The 20433-nt window shown below is 35.8% G+C and overlaps 1 protein-coding gene and 1 non-coding gene across 2 annotated transcripts; one reads left to right on the top strand and one right to left on the bottom strand.

Moving 5' to 3' along the window:
- The first annotated feature begins 16972 nt into the window (after positions 1–16972).
- On the top strand, positions 16973–17694 carry LOC121983007. Its single transcript, XM_042535996.1, has 3 exons — positions 16973–17077; positions 17167–17345; positions 17440–17694. Exons 1-3 carry the CDS (start codon positions 16982–16984, stop codon positions 17537–17539), a joined length of 375 nt encoding a protein of 124 aa, XP_042391930.1. The 5' UTR covers positions 16973–16981; the 3' UTR covers positions 17540–17694.
- On the bottom strand, positions 17000–17077 carry LOC121983661. The gene has a single exon (XR_006112681.1). It is a non-coding gene; the product is annotated as a small nucleolar RNA snoR35 (small nucleolar RNA).
- Positions 17695–20433: the final 2739 nt, after the last annotated feature.

Genomic DNA, 20433 nt, shown 5'->3' with positions numbered 1-20433 from the left:
TCGATGAATCCTACTTAAGTTAATATAACCTAGCTTTAGATACCAAAGATATAATTGGTTCATTTCCGAAGGTTACTTCCTCTTAAAGTTAGAAGATGTGGTACTAATTTCCATTTGTTGCATCGTGAGAGTTATTGGATTTATAAATTGCCAACCAACGTACCAGAACAGATAACTTCCCTCTTTTTCTTAATAACAACTTTGTTATTAAAAGAGGCAGAATATCAAGTTCTTTGAATAGTTTAGAAACTGAAAACTAGTTCTTTCTAAACTTAGTGACAATTACTCAAAAATTCATGTTTTATTCTTATCAAAAGATAAACATCTCCCACTGCAACAGCTACCACTTTTACAGTAGTGCCCATGTGGACGGTGATTTATCTTTCATTTAGTTGTCGGGTTTCCTGGAACCCTGCAATGAATTGCAGACATGACTAATGGCATCTTGTATCTACACTCCAGGTTCTGGTAGATAACACCACTAGACATGTTTCAACTAATGAATTAAATACACCTAAATTGTTCTTAGTTCTAAGAAGACAGTCTACCTTAATGTCCAAGTCCTATTTCCAATCATTACAATTGGGACTACTAAGTCTTTTTCTATAGTATGACTACTAGGGATTGACAAACATCCTAAGAATCACAAAAATATTTGGTCAAGATCAACTCCTTAAAATCTCCATGAATTTTGTGTATACAAAATCGAAGAGGAGATTTTATTCATTAATTTTATCTACTTCATGACGAATAAAATTAATAGTTGATCTGTCTTTGATCAAATATTTGGTCAAAACTCTTTGAATTTAAAATAACATTGATTCCTCAAACAATATTATTTAAATTCACCAACACCTCAAACACCGTGAATTTTGCATGCCACGTTAGTGTGGACGTATACAAATTCATCATTTGTAAGAGAAGGGTTTTACCCATTGACTATCTTGTCAATATAACTTTTGACAAATAAAATTACCTCAAACACCATGAATCTTGTATGCCATGTTAGTGTGGACGTATACAAATTCAAACATTTGTAAGAGGGGTTTATTAATTTTATTATATTGCCAATCTAGTTTTATGACAAATCAATAGTTGGTTTCCCTTTGGTCACACAAGTGATAGTAGTGACTCCGTTGGGGAGGATACTATTAAATGTGTCTAAGTGTATACCATTACTTGACACTAAGTCCATTAATAAGATTATGCCCCTTCCGTTGGGGAAGATCACACGCTCTTAATTAACTTCCTATAGTCATCCAAAAATGGAAGTCTGTTCTAGTGATCCACAAACAAGCTCATCCGTTATGGAGGAAGGCACTCAGAGCCAACGCGCAAGCTTGTTTGCATCACTTATAAACCAGTAATGGAGACCATGCGATTTACTTAAAAATCCCTCTCCCACTTAGTTATTTATAAATGAGGAATTTTAACTATACTAGCCTACTAAATATGTAAACCAACATGCACACACAGCACAATATAAAAGCAATAAATAGAAAATCTAATTTTCAACTATTATGGCTTTTATCTCTAGTTGTCCTCCGTGTGTTGTCATCCCAAGCTGCTGCCATATTTGGCCACCGCCACCGGGTCTAGCATTCATCTTGCTCCTAGTTCCGCTGCGCCTCTGGTCCTAAGAAGGTTCCACGCTTTGCAAGATTCGATCCATGACATAAATAGAATTTTACATTTTGATCCTATATTCCATAAAAGGAATGTACATGTATCTAGATCAAAATAAAATCCTAACAAAACTAAATCAGCTCCTGCTGTATTTTAATATAATCATGCACACACATATAAATGCCCTTGACATGTCCAAGGGTCCAATCACACATAATAACTAAAAGCCATAATAGTTGGATCCTGCATCCACAAAGTTAGCACATCCTACTATTATCCTGCCTAAATTATGTATGACATGTGCATGATTAAACTAATACCAAATACACAGAGGCAAAACCCTAGCTCTGATACCACTTGTTGGTTGCTACTCGGAAAACCTAGAGGTTCCACTGTACAAAAATTTTGTACAAAGGTCTGAACCTTTTCCTAGCTACCATGTGTTCTTTTAAATTAAATTTTGGATCGCCTGCGGAACTTAACACGTTTGATCCAAAACTTAATCTATTCGTTCTTTTAGGTTTTGACTTGGGTCTCCTGCGGAACTTAACACGTTCGACCCAAATCACCTTAAGTTATTAATTCCATTAAATATTAATTTCCATAATTGGTTCCCAGTACTGACGTGGCGAGGCACATGGCCTTCTTGGATATGGGAGCAACCACCACCGACTAGACAAAACCTTTTATAGAAAGCTAATATTTAATTTCCTAAAATATCTTTAGGTTAACCGAAAAGAACAATCAAATCACAAGGAAAAAAAACAAAAGAACACAACATCGAAAAACATATTCGAAATACTAGAATCGCATGCCTCTTGTATTTGGTATTATTTCCAAAAATAACTAGTATGATGCGGAAAGAAAAAATACTAGTTATACCTTTTAGAAAGACCTCTTAATCTTTTATCGTATTCCTCTTCTAACCTCAGACGTTGTGTGGGCAACGATCTTCCGAGATGAGAACCACCAAGCACCTTCTTCTTCCTTGCAAGTTTCGGCCATCAAAACTTCTTCTAGGATGAAGAGGTTCGGCCACCACCACCATGCTCCAAGGGATGCTAGAAAAGAGGCTTCTTTTCTCTCCTTCTTCTCCTTCTTAGATCCGGCCACCAAAGCTAACTCCACCATGAGAAAGTTTCGGCCACACAAAGGAGAGGAGAGAAAAGAAAGGACCGGCCACACCCAAAGAAGAAAAGAGGGAGAAAAATAAATAGAGACATTCACCTTGAAGCCTCCTCTACCCCCTCTTTTATAATCCTTGGTCTTGGCAAATAAGGAAAATTTAATAAAAACTTCCTTAATTCTTTTGCCATTAAAAAGGAAAATTTATTTAATTAAAAATAATTTTTCTTTTCTATTTGTAATGGCCGGCCACCTTAATCCCTTTAATCAAGGAAATTTTAATTCACACAAGAATTAAAACTTCCTAATTTGCTTTCGAAAATTTATAAAAATTTCTCAAATAATTTTTCCCTTCATGGTGGTTAATAAAAAGAAAATTTAATAAATTAAAATCTTTCTTTTAAACATGTGGATAAAAAGAAAGTTATCTCTAAAAAATTAAAATCTCTCTTAATCTACAAATAAGGAAAGATATCAAATCTTTTCTTAATCTTTTGTAGAAACTAATAAAAGAGAATTATTAATTTTTAAACTTTCTTTTAAATCATGAACATGGTTAAAAAGGAAAGTTTTCTTAAAATTTAAAATCCTCCTTTAATCAACAAATAAGGAAAGATTTCAAATTTTAAACTCTCTTTTAAACATGTAGATGATTTACAAATAAGGAAAGTTTTTACCAAAAATTAAAACCATCCTTTTAAACTACAAATAAGGAAAGAGATTAATCTCTTCTCTTAATCTTTTGTAGAAAGCTATAAAAGGAAATTTTAATTTTAAACTCTCTTAAAACCATGATATCCACATAAGAAATAATTTTAATAAAATTATTTTTAATATTCTAGTGGCCGCCACCTAAGCTTGGGACCCATGCTTTGGCCGGCCTACATAACTCATCCACTTGGTCTTGGCCCTAGCTTGGGTTCCAAGCTAGCTTGGCCGGTCATATGGGTAAGAAGGTGGGTATGCGGTGGGTATAAATCCCTATATACTAGAGGCTACGATAGGGACCGAGAGAGGAATTGGTTTTGGTCTCCGATGAAATTAAGCATCCGTGTTCGCCAGAACACACAATTTCATCAATAATAATTCATTCAACTAAAGAACTATTATTGAACTACCGCACCAATCCCAAATTACATTTTGGGCTCCTTCTTATTATGAGTGTGTTAGTCTCCCTGTGTTTAAGATAACAAATGTCCACTAATTAAGTAAGTTATTGACAACTCGCTTAATTAATATCTAGCTCCAAGAGTAGTACCACTCAACTTCATCGTCATGTCGGACTAAGTCCACCTGCAGGGTTTAACATGACAATCCTTATGAGCTCCTCTTGGGGGCATTCTCAACCTAGATTACTAGGACACAGTTTCCTTCTATAATCAACAACACACACTATAAGTGATATCATTTTCCAACTTATCGGGCTTATTGATTCATCGAACTAAATCTCACCCATTGATAAATTAAAGAAATAAATATCAAATATATGTGCTTGTTATTATATTAGGATTAAGAGCACACACTTCCATAGTAACTGAGGTCTTTGTTCCTTTATAAAGTCAGTATAAAAGGAACGACCTCAAATGGTCCTACTCAATACACTCTTAGTGTACTAGTGTAATTATATAGTTAAGATAAACTAATACCTAATTACACTACGACCTTCCAATAGTTTGTTCCTTTCCATCTTGGTCGTGAGCTACTGTTTATAATTTATAAGGAACCGATAACATGATCTTCTGTATGTGACACCACACACCATGTTATCTACAATATAAATTAATTGAGTAACTACATTTATCATAAATGTAGACATTTGACCAATGTGATTCTTATTTCTAGATAAATGTTTATACCAAAAGCTAGGCTTTTAGTATACACTCTAACAATCTCCCACTTATACTAAAAGACTAATTGCCATATGCTGCCATACATCGATTCCCAACCCTTCAACATGCCCATCAAAGCTCTTGCCTTAAGGACCTTAGTGAAAGGATCTATAGGTCATCACCGATGCAATCTAGGCAAGAACAACTTCTCCTCGTTTATACGATTTCTTGTATTACTTGTGCTCTATTGTGTTTACTTGCCTTATAGACTTATGGTTTCTTCGAGTTTGCTACTACACCAACATTATTACAATAAATTGTAACAATCTTTGGACAAACCAGAAATCATATCTAAGTCTATCTTGAGGTTATTGAGTCATTCAGCTTTTATGGCTACCTCAGAGGCTTGCCATATACTAAGCTTCTATGGTGGAGTCCAGAAAAACACCTATGCTTATCACTCTTCCATAGTTATGACTTTGCCTCCTAAAGTAAACACAAAACCCCAAGGTTGACTTATTACTATCCCTATCCGATTGGAAGCCAAAATCCATGCAACCCACTAGGACCAAATTAACTGCCTTGTAAGCTAGCATATAATCTTTAGTGCCTTTAAGGTACTTTAATATATGCTTTACTGCAGTCCAATGTCCTTGTCTAGGGTTACTTTGATATCTGCTAACTATGCCCTTGGCAAAACATATTTCTGATCTCGTGCATAGCATACATTAGGTTGTCTAACTGCCGAAGCATAAAGAACTGCCTACATATCCTCAATCTCCTTTGATGTCATGGAAGACATCTCTTTAGATAAAGACACTCCATGCTTAAAAGATAAGAAACCTTTCGAGGAGTTTTGCATGCTTGAAACGAGCAAGGATTTTTCGATGTATCAAGCTTGGGATAAGTAAAATATATTTTTTCTTTCGATCCCTTATTACTTTGATCTCAAACATATATACATTCTCCCAAGTCCTTTATATCAAATTATTTGGACAACCATACCCTTACTTCTGACAGCATTTTGATATTATTTCCAACTACCAAAAATGTTATCTACGTATAGTACAAGAAATACCACCACGTTTCCATCACACCTTTTGTGTACACAAGACTTATCTGTTTACTCAATAAATCCATAGGTCTGGATTACTTTGATAAAACGGATGTTCCAAGACCTTGAAGCTTTGCCTCAGTCCATAGACTGATTGAGCTTGCACACAAGATGCTCTTAGCCCTTTGCAATGAACCCTTCTGGTTGCTTTATATGGATGCTTTCATCAAGACTTCCATTAAGGAATGCTGTCTTGACATCCACTTGCCAAATAGATAAAAGAATCCGGATAGACTTAAGCATGGCTACCAGTGAAAAAGTTTCCTTTTTCATCAAGCCTTGCTTTGAAAGTTACTACCTTCCTTTCTATCCCTCTTTACCTATTATAGACCTTTTTACACCCAAAGGCTTTTACACCATTTGGTGGTTCTACAAGCTTCCAGATTTTATTAGAATACATATATTCTAATTCTATTAGAATACATCTTTATCTTGGAGTGTTTCGTCATATGTCCGGAGATCAGGTTCATGTCCTCCAGGGATCGAGTCCAAAAACTCTCCCAAAACATGAATCTTTTTAGGTTGCCTAACAACCCTCCCACTATGACAAGGCACTTTCTGCAATTGTGTATCATTTGTGATATGTGTTGCAGTTTCCTTGTGGTATCTCATCTTGTACAGTTGGTACTAGATTAGACATGCCTTTTATTACTTCCTTAAGAACAAATTTTCTTATGGGCACATGATTTATTATATAGTCCTTTTCTAAAAAACCTACTTTCATTTCACTAGGATAACCCACAAACAAGTGAATTCCTGTCCAACTTATCATTGTCTCTCTTCTGCATATGTGCTGGATTACCCGAATCCGAATATGCTTCGAAATAGGCTTACGCCTATTCAATAATTCTATATGAGTAGAGAGTTCTGACTTTAGAAGGTACTATATTCACTCCCGTTTCCATAGTATATCCTTAAAATGATTTTGATAATATTCTTAATAACTCATCAATCTACTTATTTCCAGAAGAGTCATATACCTTCCTTTTCCTACACCATTCTGTTGGGGTGTATCAGGTGCAGTTAGTTTGGATTGAATCTCTACTTCTGATAAGTGACTCCTAAATTCTCCAAGAGGTACTTGCCACTATGATTTCACCATAGTGTCTTTTTACTTTATCGTTTCTCCACATCAGCCTAGTACTCTTTGAACTAATCAAATTACTTAGTCTTGCGGTACATTAAGTAAATTTATTTGTATCTTGAATAGTTGTCTATAAAATAGACGAAATATTCAATACTACCTCTTGTCTGGATAGTCATAGGATCACACAAATCAGAATGAACCAATTGCAACATATCTTTGACTCCATACCCCTTAGACTTGAAAGCTTCTTGGTTATTTTTCCTTCCAAGTAAGACTCGCAGGTTGGAAAGATTTCCACTACTAATGAACCCAAAAGTTCATCAGCTACCAATGAATCATACTCAAGTTAATATAACCTAGCCTTAGATGCCAAAGATATAATTGGTTCATTTCCGAAGGTTACTTTCTCTTAAAGTTAGAAGATGTGTTACTAATTTCCATTTGTTGCATCGTGAGAGTTATGGGATTTATAAATTGTCGACCATCATACCAGAATAGATAACTTCCCTATTTTTCTTGATAACAACTTTGTTATCAAAATAGACACAATATCTATAATAGTTTAGAAACTGAAATCAGGTTCTTTCTAAACTTGGTACGTAAAGACAATTACTTAAAATCCATATTTTATTTTTATCAAAGGATAAACATCTCCCACTGCAACAGCTACCACTTTTACAGTAGTGCCCATGTGGACGGTGATTTACCTTTCATTTAGTTGTCGGGTTTCCTGGAACCCTGCAATGAATTGCAGACATGATTAATGACATCTTGTATCTACACTCCAGGTTCTGGTAGATAACACCACTAGACATGTTTCAACTAATGAATTAAATACACCTAAATTGTTCTTAGTTCTAAGAAGACAGTCTACCTTAATGTCCAAGTCCTATTTCCAATCATTACAATTGGGACTACTAAGTCTTTTTCTATAGTATGACTACTAGGGATTGACAAACATCCTAAGAATCACAAAAATATTTGGTCAAGATCAACTCCTTAAAATCTCCATGAATTTTGTGTATACAAAATCGAAGAGGAGATTTTATTCATTAATTTTATTATCTCGTCAACTTGACGAATAAAATTAATAGTTGATCTGTCTTTGATCAAATATTTGGTCAAAACTCTTTGAATTTAAAATAACATTGATTCCTCAAACAATATTATTTAAATTCACCAACACCTCAAACACCGTGAATTTTGCATGCCACGTTAGTGTGGACGTATACAAATTCATCATTTGTAAGAGGAGGGTTTTACCCATTGACTATCTTGTCAATATAACTTTTTGACAAATAAAATTACCTCAAACACCATGAATCTTGTATGCCACGTTAGTGTGGACGTATACAAATTCAAACATTTATAAGAGGGGTTTATTAATTTTATTATATTGCCAATCTAGTTTTATGACAAATCAATAGTTGGTTTCCCTTTGGTCACACAAGTGATAGTAGTGACTCCGTTGGGGAGGATACTATTAAATGTGTCTAAGTGTATACCATTACTTGACACTAAGTCCATTAATAAGATTATGCCCCTTCCGTTGGGGAAGATCACACGCTCTTAATTAACTTCCTATAGTCATCCAAAAATGGAAGTCTGTTCTAGTGATCCACAAACAAGCTCATCCGTTATGGAGGAAGGCACTCAGAGCCAACGCGCAAGCTTGTTTGGATCACTTACAAACCAGTAATGGAGACCATGGGATTTACTTAAAAATCCCTCTCCCACTTAGTTATTTATAAATGAGGAATTTTAACTATGCTAGCCTACTAAATATGTAAACCAACATGCACACACAGCACAATATAAAAGCAATAAATAGAAAATCTAATTTTCAACTATTATAGCTTTTATCTCTAGTTGTCTTTCGTGTGTTGTCATCCCAAGCTGCTGCCATATTTGGCCACCGCCACCGGGTCTAGCTGTCGCATCCATCTTGCTCCTAGTTCCGCTGCGCCTCTGGTCCTTAGAAGGTTCCACGCTTTGCAAGATTCGATCCGCGACATAAATAGAATTTTACATTTTTTGATCCTATATTCCATAAAAGGAATGTACATGTATCTAGATCAAAATTAAAATCCTAATAAAACTAAATACAGCTTCTGCTGTATTTTATAATACAATCATGCACACACATATAAATGCCCTTGACATGTCCAAGGGTCCAATCACACACATATTAACTAAAAGCCATAATAGTTGGATCCTGCATCCACAAAGTTAGCATATCCTACTATTAACCTGCCTAAATTATGTATGGCATGTCCATAATTAAACTAATACCAAATACACAGAGGCAAAACTCTAGCTCTGATACCAATTGTTGATTGCTACTCGGAAAACCTAGAGGTTTCACTGTACAAAAAATTTTGTACAAAGGTCTGAACCTTTTCCTAGCTACCATGTGATCTTTTAAATTAAATTTTGGATCGCCCGCGGAACTTAACACGTTTGATCCAAAACTTAATCTATTCATTCTTTTAGGTTTAGACTTGGATCTCCTGCGGAACTTAACACGTTCGACCCAAATCACCTTAAGTTATTAATTCCATTAAATATTAATTTCCATAATTGGTTCCCAGTACTGACGTGGCGAGGCACATGGCCTTCTTGGATATGGGAGCAACCACCACCGACTAGACAAAACCTTTTATAGGAATCTAATATTTAATTTCCTAAAATAACTTTAGGTTAACCGAAAAGAACAATCAAATCACAAGGAAAAAATAAAACAAAAGAACACAACTTCGAAAAACATATTTGAAATACTAGAACGTAAGCCTCTTGTATTTGGTATTATTTCCATAAATAACTAGTATGATGCGGAAAAGGAAAAACTACTAGTTATACCTTCTAGAAAGACCTCTTGATCTTCTATCATATTCCTCTTCTAACCTCGGACGTTGTGTGGGCAACAATCTTCCGAGATGACAAACCACCAACCACCTTCTTCTCCTCCTAGCTAGGTTCGGCCACAAAAGAAGAAGCTTCACCAAGGAAAAAAATCAAAACACTAACCAAGCTCCAAGAGATGCTAGCTTTCTCTCCTTCTTCTTCTTCTTCTCCAAGTAGTATCCGGCCACCACAAGAGCTCCAAGGGAGAGAGAGAGGTTCGGCCACCACAAGAGGAAGAGAGGGAGAGGATGGCCGGCCACACCAAGGAACAAAAGAGGGAGAGAAATAATAGAGGTTGTCACCCATGAAGGCACCCTCACCCCTTCTTTTATATTCCTTGGCCTAAGCAAATTAGGAAATTTAATTACAATAAAATTTCCTTAATTTCCTTGACATGATTTAATTGAGAAAAATAAAATAAAATTTCCCCAATTGAAATCTTATGGCCGGCCACATCAATGAAGAACAAATTGGACAAGTTTCAATCAACAATTAAAACTTCCTAATTTGTTTTCGGAAATTTTAAAAAATAAAATTTCTCTTCAAAATCTCTTCATGGTTGATAAAAGGAAATTTCTATAATTTTAATTTTATAACATGTGAATAATTTTTAAAGAGAAAATAAAATATCTCACCAATCTACAAATAAGGAAAGAGATCTAATCTCTTTCTTTAATCTTTTGTAGATCTTTTACAAGAGAGATATTTTAATTTTAATTCTCTTTAATAAATTATATCTCCCACATAATAAAAATTAAAATTAAAATCCCTTTTTAATTTAATATGGCCGGCCCCTCTAGCTTGGGTTCAAGCTAGGGCCGGCCCTAGCTTGGTTTCCAAGCTAGCTTGGCCGACCCTCTATGGGTGGGTATAGAAGGTGGGTATAGGTGGGTATAGTACTCTATAAATAAGAGGCTACGATAGGGACCGAGAGGAGGAATTGGTTTTGGTCTCCCGATAAAATTAAGCATCCCGTGTTCGCACCGAACACACAACTTAATTTTATCAATAATAATTCATTCCACTAGAGAACTATTATTGAACTACCGCACCAATCCCAAATTACATTTTTGGGCTCCTTCTTATTATGAGTGTGTTAGTCTCCCTGTGTTTAAGATATCGAATGTCCACTAATTAAGTGAGTTACTGACAACTCATTTAATTAATATCTTAGTCCAAGAGTAGTACCACTCAACCTTATTATCATGTCGGACTAAGTCCACCTGCAGGGTTTAACATGACAATCCTTATGAGCTCCTCTTGAGGACATTATCAACCTAGTATCTCTAGGACACAGTTTCCTTTTATAATCAACAACACACACTATAAGTGATACTATTTCCTAACTTATCTGTAACACCCCAAATTTCATGATTTAGAGTTCTAAAAAACCTTATTAAAATCTTGAAATGTTTTAGAAAAATTCTAGAGATTTTTAGGAATTTATAGAGTATTTTTATGTAATTTTTGGAGTTCGTTTGGTATTTTTACCAAGAGGAAGAAGTTTAAAAAAAAAAGAAGAAAGAAAAATGTTGAAGTTGGGTTTTGAACCCAAAACCTCGGGCTTGACCCGAGTCTTAACATAAGTCAGCCAACCAACTGAGCTAAGCAAGTTTTGTTAAATATATTGAACAAATGGTATTTAAAGAATAGTTGGGAACATTTAAAATAAATTAAATAAAAGGGGCGCGGCTGAGGAATCGAAGCCCGGACCTTGGGTTCGGTTAAAAGCCAGCTGACCAAGTGGGCTAGCGGTCCGTGCTGAGCAAATATGCAGAGAAATATATTTAAGGTATATTTGATAATAAAAAGGTTTCGAAAAGTGGCCGAGCCGAGGCTCGATACGGCGATCTCCGGCTCAACCCGGGATTTAAGCGGAGCGGCTGACCAGCTGATCCAGCGGTCGGTTTTGTTTAGAAAAGGTAGGAAAATTTCTTAAGGAAGATAACAGAATATTGGATTATAAAAAAGGGATGAGTTAATGTTGGATTTGCCGTAACCTAGTTTTCCCTCTTTTCTCCTTCTCGCTCGCGACAGCAGAATCCGGGCAGAACGGCAGAAAGCTAGGGCTTCTTCCGACGGCCGGCCAAGGTTCTCCGAGAGGTTCCTCCATCTCCTTAAGCTCTTCTCGACGAGGAGGAGTCGGGAGCACGAAGAAGAGTCGGGATTTCGAGCTCGCCGAAAGCCCTAGATGCCTCATTCTCGGTTGTAAGTCCAAGAAACCCAAGGTAAGTCGCTTACTCACCTGCAGTAGGATAGCTTCGGATTTCTATTTCCTTTGTGTTCCGAACTTGTTATGTGAAGAAGGTTAGATTAGGGTTGCTGCCGCAAATCGTTTTTCTTGTGTTTCGGATCATGTATTGCTGAGTAGTTGCAATTTGGGTTCCTTTTTGTTTAGTTTCGACATGTGTTTCGGATTTCTTGTTAGCATTCTGTTTTTCTGGAGCTTGTCGAATGGGGCAGTGATTCCGTTTGAATTTTCTGCCGTGAGTTTTTTATAGGAGGTTGAGATAGGGTGTGGTTACAATCACAGATTTAGGGCTTTTGGTTGAGTTTCGGGAAGTCCATATTGTGGAGTCTTAAGCTTTGATTGTTGACGTTTCAGTAGACCTGTTGTTTTTGAAATGTTGATCAGATTTAGACTTGTAGTTTTGAGCTTTGGCTTCCATTCTTTGCTTTCGGAATGTGCTTTACGGAACCTGCTAGTAGTTTCAGATTTGAATACTCCTTCTTAGTGTCCTGTTGTAGCATCCCTAAAGGGGATTTGATTGTTTCTTTTAAATTTTCAGCTGTGCCAAATTTTCAGTTTGTAGTTTAGCAAGCCAGATTTCAGTTTGTACCTTGGTTGTTTCAATGGCTATGCTCCGAATTCTAATCATCAGATTGTGCTTAGGCTTGCTTCCATCCGAACCCTAGCTTTTAGTTGGTGATTAGTTTTTATAGCCTCAGTTTTCAAGTTTCTTATTTCCAGTTTAGCAGGTTATAATCTCTCTTTATTCTAGCATGTTGTTAGACTTTCCCTATATATTATTAGTTAAGCATGTGTAGTTTCCTTACTACTAGAATAGCATGAGTAGTATTGAATTATAATGTTTTCCTTGCTTTGGATTTTCTGTATAGCATTAGAACGGCTAGAAGTTTAAGAGTAATTAGTGTGCTCTGTTTTCTTTGCTTTCGGATTACACTGTACAGCTTTGGAATAGCTAGAGATTATTGAGTAGCATGCATTCTTTGCTCTCTTTCTTTTATTTCTGTTGTAGCAAGATTTAAGGTTTTTAGTTCGAACAAGTTTTAGATTTAGTTTAAGCTTGTATGATATGCAGATTTTCTAGTTTTCATTGGCTATTTTTAACAAGCATGAACAGCCATGTATTCTAGTGGAAAAATAAGAGTTCTATTAAATTCTTTTAGAAGTATTAACAAGTATAAGACAGATAAAGAAAAGAAAGAAAGAGGCCAAGGCCTTAAGTAGATCCCAAAGTCAAGACTTTAGGGATTTTGGCACACAAGGTGCTAAAGGAAATGCCGAGGCATTATATATTAGAAGTATTAAAAGATAACAAGTATTTTACTTTTATCAATTGCACTGTACTGGACTTTCAGTAGTCCTTGGGCTGGGCTCCCATAGTCGGTCCCTAGGTTTAGATAACCTAGTATGCAGGACTCTCAGTAGTCCTTGAGCTGGGCTCCCATAGTCGGTCCCTAGGTTTAGATAACCTAGTATGCAGGACTCTCAGTAGTCCTTGGGCTGGGCTCCCATAGTCGGTCCCTAGGTTTAGATAACCTAGCAAATCCTACTAGATTCGGGACCAGCTATCTCGGGTCTAGTTAGGGATGCGCGCATAGTAAGTACAGTTGCCGGGCCCAAGAAGAAGTTGATTATTATTTTGAAGTATTATAAGTATAAGTTTTGAATAAGTAAAGCAAGTTTTACATAAGTATAAAGTATTTAAAGAATAAGTCTTTAAACAAGTGAAATAAGATTCAGAAGGTGTTTAGAATTCAGTAAGCTTAGTTCTTTATGCAAGCATGATAGTATAGACTTGCCTTACATGTATAGCCTTTCAGTATGTTCTTTACTAATCGAAGAGCATGAGTTAGTTTACTATTCTTTGCTATTTATGAGCATGATTAACTATACATGTTTAGTATTTCAGTTAGTATGATTCCTTTGCTATGTATGAGCATGAGTAGCTTTACATGTTAGCATTCAGTTTTAGCATGTTTTTATTTATATACATGCATATCGAGTTTTTGTGAGTTAGATAGCGCTTACTAAGCAAATTTTGCTTATAGACTACACTTCCTCTTACTGCAGATAAAGGAAAAGAGAAGATTTAGCAAGGAAGGCGACAAGGTGGCGCGGATGGTGTGTGATGCCAGGACTATGGAAGCCTTGGGACTTAGTTTAGGAATTTATTAAGACTGTCATTTATTAAGAATGTATTAGATGAGTCATTTAGTCTTCCGCTGTTAGTTAATTGTATGAGTTTATTTTGTTTCCGCTATTCATTACTTGCATGATTTGATTTCATTAAACTGCGTGGTGATGTTATTCCTTTTGTGTGTTTGATATGTGTTCCAGCCGCCTGTGGCTGTGTATATTATGTTATGTATTAATGATTATGGTCACCGGTACAGGGGAGATTCTGTCGAAATTTTTCGGTAGGGTTTCCATGTGATTTTTAATCACACCGGTTAAGTAGAGTTAGTAGTTAAGTAACGGTCATCCTTAGAGAGTAGTAGTAGTAGTAGTAAGAAGGGTGGTCGTTACATTATCGGGCTTATTGATTTATCGAACTAAATCTCACCCATTGATAAATTAAAGAAATAAATATCAAATATATGTACTTGTTATTATATTAGGATTAAGAGCACACACTTCCATAATAACCGAGGTCTTTGTTTCTTTATAAAGTCAGTATAAAAGAAACGACCTCAAATGGTCCTACTCAATACACTCTGAGTGTACTAGTGTAATTATACAGTCAAGATAAACTGATACCTAATTACACTACGACCTTCCAATGGTTTGTTCCTTTCCATTATGGTCGTGAGCTACTGTTTATAATTTATAAGGTACTGATAATATGATCCTCTGTGTGTGACACCACACACCATGTTATCTACAATATAATTTAATTGAACAACTACATTTATCATAAATGTAAACATTTGACCAATGTGATTCTTATTTCTAGATAAATGTTTATACCAAAAGCTAGGCTTTTAGTATACACTCTAACATAAATAATATAGTAGCGAAATCTCTCTTAAGAACTGAATTCCACCCACGAAGAAGAAATGACTGAAGAACAATCAAGTTTATAGTTATTCCTTCAATCTTCTTTTAGATTATTTAATCTGAAGAGTTAGCTACATGAAGGTAGAGGAAAAAACTAGGACAGTATGATGAGGTGCACCGAGAATATTCGTACTTTTTTTGGCAATTTTTGCCAAGGACTGCTGCCTGAGGATTCACTTGGCTTTCTATATTTTAGTTTAGTTGTTCAGGACCTTAGGTGAGTGTGATTATTAGTTCAGCCTCTTGATGAATCTTGCTTAGTTGCTTTTATTGTTCCTCAAATACTTGTCTGATGCCCATATTTTTTAAGTTAGAATCGCTTCTTCCAATTGTATGGTTTGAATAATTTGTTTCTATATCTTCTCTTGTGTGTATTGATCCTTCACCAAGTTTGTGGTATTACACAACCTTGTTAATTTTTTTTTGCTATGATGGCTTGCAGTTTTTTACTTTGATTATTGAATTAGGATATAAGGCAGTGTGAGTTTTTCAGCCCTGCAGTAAAGTAGAATGAATGTGATTTATTCAGTAGGTGCCTAATTACTACTTGCCTATAGGAAAACTAAATCAGCGATTAAAGGTGATTAATCATCTCTAGTTTAAGCCATTTTGTTCTTCAAAGAAAGTATCTTTCTTCTAGTGCTCTGTCAAGCAAATGAAACATTTAATAAGAGTGTTGATGCAGGCATTGACAATGAGAAGACAGCCAAGCTTTATGAAGTTCCACTCGTCAAATTCTTGGAGCAGAAATAGCTTTGTTATTTGGGTGGTAAGTTCCTTAAATCCAAAATTTTGTATGAACTTTTAATACACTAGGAAAAGCATACAAGAATCTCTAGCAACATAAGACTCCTTATCAAAGGTAACACCTAACTCCAGTTTATGGATGATAGGTGTAAATGCTCTTTGCCTAAATGATCTTATAGAGCCTAGGAATGTATCTTACTTGTTTCCTTTATTAATATTGTCACATCACATTATGCAGACTTATTTCTTTCGTCAGTTTGGAAAGTCGGTCGTACAGGCTGACTACCTTACCCTTCGTTAGGGTTTTATCTTGGTATGCTTGAAGTTTTAGAGACATTTTTATATTTGATATCTTGTTCATTAGTGATGTTGGCTTCATGAGTATAAAGGCCAGAGGTTAGACTCATGGAGTGTGATAATGCATGAGTATAGGATAAAACCTTTATTTGTTAGTTGTCTTTGGGCTTGCCATAGATTGCCATCTTAAATTAATACAAATGCATGCCTGCTTTACTTTGGGAGTGTTTCCAGATAAAATCTTGTCTTTCTAACTCGCTTAATTTATTCTTCATGGGGGGGGGGGGCAAGGAAGAAGGAATCACTTTTGGTTAGGTTGTAATTGGGCTCTGAAGCCAATCACTTACATCTTATGGTTACAGTTTCTCCTTTGAAGATAAAAACATTGCATTATAATCTTTATTTCTAAGAAAATTTTTAGTAGTACTTTAAACAAGTCTTCAGTATTTATAGTATGACTAGCATCATTTATTCTTCTAGCGGCTACCAGTGTAGTCACTTCATATGATTTGCTAACTTAATATCTAAAGTGCTACTCAAATCTTTATTGAGTACAACTTGACAAATTAAGCACCATCAATGTCTATGCTCCATTATGTTCTAGCTTGATGGAGAGAAGTAGAATAAATAGTTATAAACTTCAATATTCATCCCAAATTACCTATCTGTTATTTTATGTATGGGATTTGTATCTGATATAATTTTACTCTTGGTATTAATAATATAATTCCTTATTCTTAGCTGAGTTTCAATTGTTAGAGATGAGTAGATTTTGTTGTTTGGTGCAGATGTTCAATACAGTTTATGTAAATATTAACTTGACGCGGTTGTTTCTTTCTTGTTGGTTAGCATACCAAGTTTGTTAGCACCTAGCCCATGCCCTGTGCTTTTACTAGTCTTGCTTTTGCAGATCAAATTACTGGGTCTCTTGGTACAATCAACTCTTAATGGTTCAACATCTAATCTTGCGGACTCCTCAGGCCGACCCTATACCACATTGTTTTCTGGCCAGTCTGCGGCAGTGCCTGGGTTCCATCCTTCTGGTTAGACATTCCTACATAAACTTTATTAACATATTCATGTGAAATTTTGCTTGTATGTGGAATTTTGATTACGGTTTGTAAAAAAATAGGTGGTCTTCAAGGATTGCATAATATTCATGGAAGCTTCAACCTGCCAAATGTGCCTGGTTCGCTTGCATCCAGAGAGGCCGCAATGGGTGTTGTACCATCAGGTGGTGTTCAGCAACCAGGAGGAAGCATTCCTAGTGGACGGTTCTCATCAAACAATCTTTTGGTTGCATTATCTTAGGTCTGGCATGAGTTTATTTCCACATTACTTCACTGCATCATATGGTCCTTTGAATGTGTTTTATAGTATTGATTCTGGATTTTTTTTCATGCAGATGCCTCATGGCTCTGGTGTCACAAATAGAGGGGGTATTAATGTTGTTGGAAATCATGCTTTTAGTAGTAGTAATATTAATGAAGTCACTGGGTCAATAACTGGTATTTCCTCAAGTTCAGCTTCTGGGAATCGTAGTTCTGTTCCTGGTTTGGGAGTTTCTCCGGTATTGGGTAATGTAGGGCCAAGACTTACAAGCTCTGTAGGCAACATTGTTGGCAGTGGTAACATGGGAAGAAGCATCAGTTCTGGAGGATTATCTCTGCTTGGAGGATATTCAGGATACCAAGATGGCATCAGAGGTAGTACAATAAATAGTATATCTCTTCATCAGAGGTAGCTTTGTTCTTCTATGCTTCCTTCACTGGATTTGTTGTGTAGTCATATTTCTTTGTTCAACCATTATCATGCCTAGTAAGTTGTTGTATGATGTTGTCGGTTCTTATCAATCTGTACACTTGAATTAGAAGGAGCAAATTATCTATGTTATATTCTAAGCAGCATATACTAAGTGTCATATATAAAAGTTTTAGATTCTATGTTATATTCGTTATCTTCCACTGCAGCCTTTAAAAACTCAGTATTCTATTTTATTTGATACATGTACACATTTGTTTTAGTTATTTGACATATGGTGGATTTATGTGTTTTTACAGTTTACAAATCTCAAGTACTCCAGAGTTGAAATTGATGAAGTGCGGTTCGAGTGGGCTGAATGCATGCTAGATTACATTTGAAGTGCGGTTCTACCTTGATGTGTTAAAAGAATGTTCTACCTTGATTTTGATATCTATTAGCTAGCTTTTGATGTAAAAAGAATGTTTGGGTATTTTATGGATATTGTTGTAAGAAGATTATTTATATAATTTGTGAATATTTGTGTATTTTATGGATATTATTGAATGAAGAATATTTGTATAATTTATGAATATTTGTGTATTTTTTTTTTGTTATTGTCGGTTTTTCATTGTTTCGGAAATCAAATTGTGCCGTTAAAAAAATACATATTACATCGGTTTTCCACCGCTGTAAAACCGGTGTTATTAACTAATATTACATCGGTCATTTACCGCTGCCAAAACTGGTGTTATTAACATACAATATTACATCGGTTTTACACCGTTGATGAAACAGTGTCGTTAAGTGATACTACACCGGTTAATAACCGATTCGAAGACCGGTGTCGTTAAGTGATACTACATCGATTTTAACCCGATGTCTAAAATGGCAGACTTTTAACATCGGCTTCATAGACATCGGTCGAAAATGAAATAGACACCGGTGGAAAACCGATGTCTATGAAGGTTTTTGTTGTAGTGCTGTGTCTTTCATGAAAACTAGCTTAAGTGATCACCCTGATATCTTAAGCAGGACATAATTGATTACACTAATCGATTATGCATGCCTAATCAACTAACCTAATCAATTAGCCATGCTTCTATTTGCTTGCGTCAAACTCCTTAATTAATCACCCTAATCGATTAAGATCTTAGTAATTGATTACCCTAATCAATTACCAACCCTAACTTCTTCCATCCAAGTCTAGGGTTCCCTTTCCCAATATCCGGTCAATCGTAACCTGTTGAGACTTCTAATTACCTAACATCTGGTTAACCTTGACCTGCTAACTAGGACTTTTTCACCAAATGTCTGGTCAATCCTTTGACCCACTTGGACTTTCCTCCACATGCCAAGTGTCCAATCAACCTTGATCCACTTGAACTTACTATCTCATGTAAAGTGTCTGATCCTCCATGACCTTCTTGGACTTTCAAACACCAAATGTCCAACCAACCTTGACCTACCTAGATTTTCACATGTCTGGCTTCACTCACTAAGACTTTTCACCTAGCTTTACTTGCTAGGATTTTCCTTCTACCTAGCTTCACTCATTAGGGCTTTTCACCTAACTTCACTCACCAGGATTTTCAACTGCTTGACTTCACTCACCAGGATTTTCTTATTGTCTAGCTTCACTCACTAGGACTTTTCACCTAGCTTCACTTACCAGGATTTCTTCTTCCTAGCTTCAGTCACTAAGGCTATTCACCTGGCTTCATTCACCAGGACTTTTAACTACCTAGCTTCACTCACTAGGATTTTTCCTTCTACCTTGGCTAACCTCCAGTTAGGACTTTTCGAGTCAAGTATCAAGTCAACCTTGACCTACTTGACTCTTCTACTCATCACACTGGTTAAACATTGATCAGAGGGGAATTATACCAATAATCTCCCCAAACGAACAATTACACCTAAAATCTCCATGTATTGTCAAACATCAAAACTCAAACATCAAGATTCAAGCTTGAGCCAACTCAAACTTAGTCAAACTGGTCAACCTTGACCTACAAAAATTATACCAAAAATCTCCTCATCCCTCAGATGCACTAAGCTCATCGGCTCCTTTCCTATGTCATCCTTCTCGTCCGCTGTGTCTTTTGCTCAACTTCTTATACTCCTAAGTTCCTGCACACTTAAACACAAGGCATTAAACATAAATAGGACCTAACTTAACTTGATTGACTACATCAAAACTACCACCGGGTACTTACAATAGGTGTCATCCCTACAAAATGATTTTCTAGCATCAATTCGGCAAAGTCTGCTAACAGCTCCTGTACTTCGGTTGGTAAGATAGCATTTATGGCTATGTCATCATTCTAGTAAGGCAGTAAAGCATAAACAATGTCTTCATGCTCTATTTTATCTAAAAACCTAGATATAGAAAGTAGATTAGTAATTTTGTCTACCAGAACTAGAGAGGTTTCTTCTTATTACGGCACTAACACAATCTTCTTTCCTTTGATGTGAAGGATATAAGTATTCTTCCGTCCATCATAGACAACAATATAGTCATACTATCAAGGTCGCCCCAATAGTACATTACATGCATCTATGGTCACCACATCTATGGTGTTAGCCTTTTTCATGTTATGTGGCGCTCCAAATTAATTAAAATTGAAACTCAACTAAACTCATTAAAATTAAGATAAGT

Source organism: Zingiber officinale, chromosome 5A (assembly GCF_018446385.1).
Source record: "Zingiber officinale cultivar Zhangliang chromosome 5A, Zo_v1.1, whole genome shotgun sequence".
In the NCBI taxonomy this organism is placed as follows: Eukaryota; Viridiplantae; Streptophyta; class Magnoliopsida; order Zingiberales; family Zingiberaceae; genus Zingiber; species Zingiber officinale.
The sequence above is the reverse complement of the archived record's forward strand: the minus strand, read 5'-3'. Positions and strand labels throughout refer to the sequence as shown.

Coding starts and splice junctions, on each gene's coding strand:
- LOC121983007 (XM_042535996.1), top strand. CDS start 16,982: ATGGTTCAACATCTAATCTTGCGGACTCCTCAGGCCGACCCTATACCA. Junction 17,078..17,166: donor GCCTGGGTTCCATCCTTCTG/GTTAGACATTCC, acceptor GTAAAAAAATAG/GTGGTCTTCAAGGATTGCAT. Junction 17,346..17,439: donor TTTTGGTTGCATTATCTTAG/GTCTGGCATGAG, acceptor TTTTTCATGCAG/ATGCCTCATGGCTCTGGTGT.